At 33.4% G+C, this 7,518-nt stretch overlaps 1 protein-coding gene across 1 annotated transcript in view; it reads left to right on the plus strand.

Annotated features, from left to right (window-relative positions):
- DIAPH2 (diaphanous related formin 2) overlaps positions 1-4,826 on the plus strand; it is a 370,213-nt gene extending 365,387 nt beyond the window's left edge. The window contains exon 27 of the mRNA XM_049766649.1: positions 3,939-4,826. Within this exon, the coding sequence (XP_049622606.1) occupies positions 3,939-4,006 (68 nt within the window). The 3' untranslated portion in view covers positions 4,007-4,826. The remainder of the gene's footprint in view (positions 1-3,938) is intronic.
- The last annotated feature ends 2,692 nt before the right edge of the window (positions 4,827-7,518 follow it).

Consider the following 7,518-nt stretch of genomic DNA (forward strand, 5'->3'; position numbering starts at 1 on the left):
GAGGCTCTTTTTGCCCCACTCGCAAGAGATTCACGCAAGAGGACAGTAGACAGACATAGACAGGTCACACTCACAGTCTTTCACAGTTGAGCCCCACTGGGCCGGTGTACTTTCGCGGATTTTCCCCGCCTGGTGTCACACACAGGGAGCCGGCTTTTGCAAAGCTTAGCAGGTTTTTATGCTCTGAAGTCCCTCCCTGAAAATGGCGTCTGGGCGAGCGAGGTTTCTGGAGGCTCTTTTTGCCCCACTCGCAAGAGATTCACGCAAGAGGACAGTAGACAGACATAGACAGGTCACACTCACAGTCTTTCACAGTTGAGCCCCACTGGGCCGGTGTACTTTCGCGGATTTTCCCCGCCTGGTGTCACACACAGGGAGCCGGCTTTTGCAAAGCTTAGCCGGTTTTTATGCTCTCTTTTCAGTTCATTTTGACCTGAAAGTTGATTTCTGTTTGTTTACCTATTTCTTTATAGCTGCTTATTACTAATAAGTTTGTTTCAGGTCTAATGTTGTAGTAAATTTTTGGACATGCTTATTTCTTTGATCCAGTAGTGAGTATATTCTGATAACATTTCAGGAGTGAGATATGGTTGGTGTTGATCATGGTGTTTATATAACCAAGGCACAAATCTTTATTTAATCTGGACCAATCCTTTCTATATAATATTACCATTCACATATGTAATAGCTTTAATAGTGAATGTTTAAATGCTAGTAATGCAATGATCAAGTTTGATATTAGAAGCTTATTTTAGATGATAAGAGTTCACAAACCATCAGAATAGAGGTTATTACAACAGAATGCCTTACAAGCATCCAACTCGTGTTCCATACCTAGTGATGATTATTGTCTCCGGTGCTTTCCAGGAAGGACCCATGAGTTTTAGAGCCAGAAGTGAGCCTTGAGCACAGCCAAGTGTAGCAAAACAAAACAGAAAAACTAAATCAAGGCAACATATATGTGTGTGTATATATGTTTGTATATACTTTATTACTTAGATGTCACACATATATAAACATATATATACACATTAGTGACATCTAAGTAATAAAGTTTCATGTGATCTGAATCACAAATATAATGAAATTTTAAAGAATAAAATCACTGTAGGGTGACTGATGTGGTGTAGGTAAGAGAGATGGAAGCTTGAAGAATATAGTCTATTGCTTTTCTCTTTCCACCTCAGTCACTCAAAGAAGCACCTGAGCAGATTTAGAATAAATAAGAGTATTTGAAGAGCATCTGCATGGCAAAGACATTATTTCCCACCAGCCCCCTGGGGAAATCCTCAGACATCACCTAGGTTCCATTTACTATACTCAACGTGGCAAATAATCCCTACCATCTAATTTCTTGGAAGGCTGTGGAATTCAGGCTGGAACTCCTTGCCAGAAAGGAAAGTCAATTCTAAACCAGGTTTCCAATTCCTTTGCTTTCCTATGAAGAAAAGAATGCAAGAAGCAGATGAATAGTCAAGAATACAGTTATATTTTAAGTTATAAATAGAAAAAGAGAGAGATTCATTTATAAGAGTCTGAAATTCTCCAGGAGAGTCTAGAGTACACATCTCTGGTGGAGAAGAGGGCCAACCTCCATAGAATGGTCAAACAATCTATTTAGTTTGAGGGCTGGTTTTAAAGATTTTTCTCCAAAATTTTCCTCCATATAGGGCTTCCTATGGTGTTCAGATTCTGTCGTTCAAGTGGTGTTAAGCTGAGTGTCCTTAATACAGTTTGTTTCGGCTGTAACCTCTCTCCGGAAAGGGCATCCAGGGCTCTATCAGACCTCAGCTCCTGTGTCCACAATGTAAATTCAGCCAGAATGCCTTATGATTACGTTAGGTCAATTTAAAGATGTGATTAATTAAATCCCACCTCATCTCTTGAGACTTCATTGCCAGCACCCACCCTCCAAATGCTATCCTCATTGCCAAGGCAACAAGTGTGTGTGTGTGTGTGTGTGTGTGTGTGTGTGTGCCAGCACCCATTCTTCCTGCCTGCTTCAGGCCTAACTCCTGGCTTTGTGCTTATGGATCACTCCTGGTGTGGCATGGAGGACCATATGTGGTACTGGGAATTGAACTCAGGTTTCTGTGTGCATGGCTCACTCACTATACTTACCTTACCCTTACCCATTGTACTTGTTCTCCATTCTTTAAAGTTTATTTTTAGAAAGAATAAAATTTCGCATGTTCCATATTCAGACTGATAGATATCCGGATGGTCATAAATTCTTCTGCGGCTGATCTTCTAAATATATTGCAAGTGTATTTGCAAATCTAAAGAAATATTTCACAGTAAAGGTTTGACATATGTATTTCTGTATTCTCTTCTTTGGGCAGAGGAGAAAATAAATCTTATAATCTCAACAGCATAAATTCAATGTTGTTTGCTGCTTTTAATTTTGTGTGCAATATTCCTTCCATTTGGGAGTAGCATCCATATCTTTTAAAGTATACCCAATGAAACCATCACTCAGACAAATTTCTAAACAGAAAAGTCTTTTTCACATGTCTATGGTCTTATTACATTATGAAACATTTTTGTTTGTTAGCTTGTACAGAGATACTACTGAGGCAAACTTCATGGAACTAGCGCTTTTCTCTGTGAATAAACTACACATGACTAGAGATTAGTCAGGACATAGTAGCACAGAAGGAAAATGTGCTATTGTGAAACTTTATTCCTACCATGACATATGGGGTCAAGATTGGATATATGTGGGATATTACCATTTTAGGGAGGAAGCAATTGTTTAGGAGACCCCCCACATCTTATTTAGATGTGAATAAAGCAGCCTAACTTTTGAGTATTATATTTGTGTTGTAAGTCCACATCAGTTTTATCAATGTGTGTGACCTCTGCTAGTAAAACACAAATAATACTTAAGGAGTATAAAGTATTAGCATATAGATCTGTACATTAGTTCTAAGAACATAATCTCCTTCTAAACAGGGAGTCTAAGTACATTGTGCTTTTGTCAGAAAATAATTTTAAACTATGTATTTTGTACCTAAGGTAAGAAATGACATGTAACCATAACATAGTATTTTAATCAACTTTCAAATTTTCAGTAACTTATAAAACTTTGTTTTTCATGCTCAGTGTATTTCTAAATTTAGGGTTGGTTTTGAGACCATAACCAGAAGTGCTGAGTGGAGGAAGCTACTTCTAGCTTGGTGCTCTGATTGCTCATCGAGTTCTGAGAACATGAGAACCTGCATGTGAAATACTGTATTTTTTATTCTATAAGACCCACATAGTTTTTAGATGCTCTTTTCCCCTTCACTCAGACTTCAGCTCCAAGTAGCATTCTCTGCATAAGATATACTTTGGGGAAAAAACGTAAATCTTTTGGTAAGACAAATACAATATATGTTCCAGCCATCTCTCACCAGACCTACAGTGATACTTTTCTTAGGGAATTTGAGCTATCAGTATTAACTTCTATAAGTAGTATATAATGCAATGGTATCTAAATAAGACCATTGCATTGTAGATAATAAAAAGCATTTCTAATAATTTGTCCTCTAAAGGTAAGCAGAACATTTAAATTTTATGAAGTATCTGCCTACATTACAGCTTAAGTAACTGAACATAAATTATTTTTATTCCAGATATTTATCAAGGAATTTTTAGTGTCATCTGCTATTTCAAATGGGACTACTCTGAAGAATATTTCCACTTGTTTTATCACTCTATCTTTGCTTCCTTAGAAAAGCCATTCTGCTAATTATAGAAATTGTGAACTACTAAAAAAATATTTTTTAAAAAAGTAAAATAAAAATTATTCTACCAGTGTTGTTACTTATTGATGTATTAATATCTAACTTAAGTGATACTTAAAAACAGGTTGAGAACTTGGCTGTACCTTACAATGAGTAATAGACTATATAAAAATGATCACATAATTTTCATGCTTTTTTTTAATCTTACAGATAACAGACGAGTACCACCATTAGAAAGATCACGCTCTCGTCACAATGGAGCTGTCTCATCTAAGTGATTTGCTGATGCCAAAGTATATGAATATATTTAAGTAAATAAAATCGTACAGTTTATGAAGAACAAAACAAGGAATGGAGAGGAAATAAGTGGAGTCTGCAAATATCAAGCTAAGCTGGATGAAATAGTGTGCATTTCTCCTGTTATTATAAGACTTCCCACAATTTTACGTGAACACAATGACTAGAATTATAAAATGTGTGTTTTGTTTTGTGTACAGACCTGTACTTTTGTTATTTAGTGTGACCCAATGATAATAGTGCAAAGAGTAAGAAATGGAAGAGTTTAAAGGCTTTTGAAAATATTTACTGTCAGAAGTTTACAATGTTACTTAAATTTGCAACACCCCCTTACAATATAGAAAAAAAAAAGAGAAAATTAAATAGATTCAATTCTGCTTTTGGTATCTGTTACATAGAAAAAGAAAAGGTCAATGAAAATATGCATGTTTGTGCTCTGGAGAAATGCTAATATTGCATGCTCTGTAAGAGAAGCTATTTTGGAAAAACTCAAAGAAGTACTGCTTCACCCGTCAAGTCATTTAAAATTTCATCTGTAGTGAAAGTTTTGCTTTGGCGTAAATTAAATTTATTAATTTAGAGTTTCAGCATGCTATTTCAGGCACTTATTGCTAAAAAATAAAACCAAAGTTTAACAGAATCCAGTTAGAAATAAAGTGATTTAAATTTTATTTTAAAAGGTGTTTTCTAATCATGCACATATATCTACTTTATACAAATACTTTATATGGCTATTTTTGGGAAAAGCATTATATTTTAATGTTTATGCATGGGATTTACCTGAACATTTAATTACCTTTAGATTGTTAAAGATAAACATTGATTCTTATTGTCTTTGCTTTATTTTTTCTCTTTCTTGATTCCTTCTCCCATAATCACATTGAAGGCAGAGAATTAATTCTACAAACCCTAAAAGGAAAAATTTTATCTCTACAGGCAGAAATAGAAGTGTCTGATAAGCCAATTTTTATCTTTCTTTTTACTCATCTTTCCAATTTTGCTTTGGTGACTTGAAGAATAAAAGGACAGATATGTATGTATATGTTATTTTATGGCTACAATAATTTCATGTCCTGGTGACTAAGAAAGCTTTTCAAACACATATGCCTTGTGTTAACAAATTAGGGTGATAATTCTAAAATCACTTTATAAGGACAGATAGTCTCTTCAATTTTCTTAAATAAATGAGGGAGAAAGGTTACACATAAATTTTAGTTATTTAAAAAATGTTTTGGAATAATGTGATATAACTTGTCCAGAATGCAATTTTAAAATTAATCAATGCTGGTGACTGTGATTTATTATATGTGTTTATTATTATATAGAAAATACTATTTTTACTCCTCCAGTACAGATCACAGATATTATAGAAAGAACAAATACTAGGGCTTGGTAGTCACCACCTCAGATAATGTGATTATCCCAGAACAAGAGAGCAGTAAATCATAGTTTTCTTTATACGTGATGTAGAATGAGAAGAATTGTTTAATTTTTCTCCAGTACATTCTTTCTTGTGTTTTATACTGCTAAAATCTATGAAGTTGCTATGAGAAAAATCAAAGAGAATAATAATATCTGAAGTTTTACATTAGAGAAATAGTATCTAAAGTTATTTAATCTTAAGACACACACAAAGGTTTATGTTGTATATCAATTTCTCACAAATTTTTAATACCGTATAAAAATGTAGGGCCAAATAATTTATATAAAAACTTAATATAAGTATTTTTTAGCTATTCATGTTTTTATATATCTTCACATTGTCCTCTCTTTTAAAGATGTTTGATAGGTTCTTAGATATAGTACAATAATATTTTGAAATATTAAGCTTGATTATAATTTAGGGACAATTGTCATACCCTAATATCAAGCTGGCAAAAAATAGAAATGCTAATGTTTATCACCTTTTTCATATTTAAACTTTCCAGATTTTTAGCTTTTTGGGAAAACCTGAAGTATCAACAATACTTCATGTTCTTTCATTAAGTTCCAGTAATCAATATAATGGAGTTTTCCCAGGTTTCTAATGGTCCTGTGCTAGACATTTGCAGTTGTGTTTTAAATTGAAAAGTTTCACTCAAAAAGTATATAGTGAGATTTTTAGAACCAATTTATATTAAAATATTTTGTTAATTTTATTACTCCCATATAGGTGAAACAACAACTATAAAGTTTTTCTTGTAATGTTTTAAAAGTAAAATACCCTAAAAGTGTTTATTAGTTGTATTAATTTCATTTTCTGTAGTATTTTTATTATCACAAACTAGTAGTTTCATTACCAAAATATCGGTGGTTTAACATGCCAGGAATATATTATTTCACAATTCAGGTGGCCAGATGTCAAATATGAAGGGCCTTGCTTCCTCCACCAACTCTAGAGGAAAAGCTTTCCTCTTCTATCTTTTGTTGAATATTGCCATCCATTGGGTTATGGTTATATATCCCTCTGCTATATTTTCACATCACTTCTCTGTGTACGGTGTTTACCTCGATCTCTCTTTATTGAAATTCATATAGACACTTAAGTCTCTCATATATTTCAGATAATTTTCTCAAGATTCTAAACTTAATTTCAACTGAATTTCAACTCTAAGATTCTTTTTCTAAGTAAAGCAGTTAATTACAAATTTTAGAGATTAGTGTGTGTTTGGGAGAACTGCTCCAAAGCATTGTAGTTTACATGTATAAGTTTATGTGTCTCTATTCCCATGTTTGAGCCTTGACTACTGTACCTGAAGCATAGCACTCATTTGCAACTTTACCTGTCCCTTTCCTGCTCATAAAAATTTGGCTACATGACCACTTCTTGTTGTGACCTGTTTTTGTAGTTTTCAAGCCATTAAAAGCCAATGAAAGATACTGCCATTATAAATTTCTCAAAAACTTTGAAGGCCTCTCTCGTGTCATATTGATTCCTTTAAAACAAAAGTGTTCTCTCAGATATTCTACTAATTCTCTTTTTTCACTTGTTTTGAGTGTCTCTTTTACCTAATACCTAATCCCTAAAGCCAGCAAAGGTTTTCCAGCCAAATTCTTGGCCTCATTTTCAGAGCACACTAACTTAGCAGTGAATCAGAATTATAGTATCTTTTACAATATTAATTTAAAAAATTCAAAAATCTACCAGATAATGATTCACATCTGCTTAACCATTTTCATTAATTTGTCTATTTATTCTCATATTTTACTAAAAATGAAGAAAATAGGTTATTCCCTCAGCACTTTGCTTGAAATGTCCTCAGGTAAATATTCAAGTGAATTACTTAAAGTTCTGCTTTTTATACACTTGCAAACAGTTCAAATTTTTACCACTATAAAGTTGTGTGGGGTTTTTTGCCACTATATGGATTCTTTCCTCTAATTTTCAATAAAATATTCTATGGTTCTTTCTGAATTCCCCATCACTAAAAACATCTTTAACTTTTTCTATCAGTAGCCTATTGAAGGCAATATATGCTTTCTCCACATCCTTACTCATTATACAATTCCATAA

This window comes from Suncus etruscus, chromosome X (assembly GCF_024139225.1).
Source record: "Suncus etruscus isolate mSunEtr1 chromosome X, mSunEtr1.pri.cur, whole genome shotgun sequence".
In the NCBI taxonomy this organism is placed as follows: Eukaryota; Metazoa; Chordata; class Mammalia; order Eulipotyphla; family Soricidae; genus Suncus; species Suncus etruscus.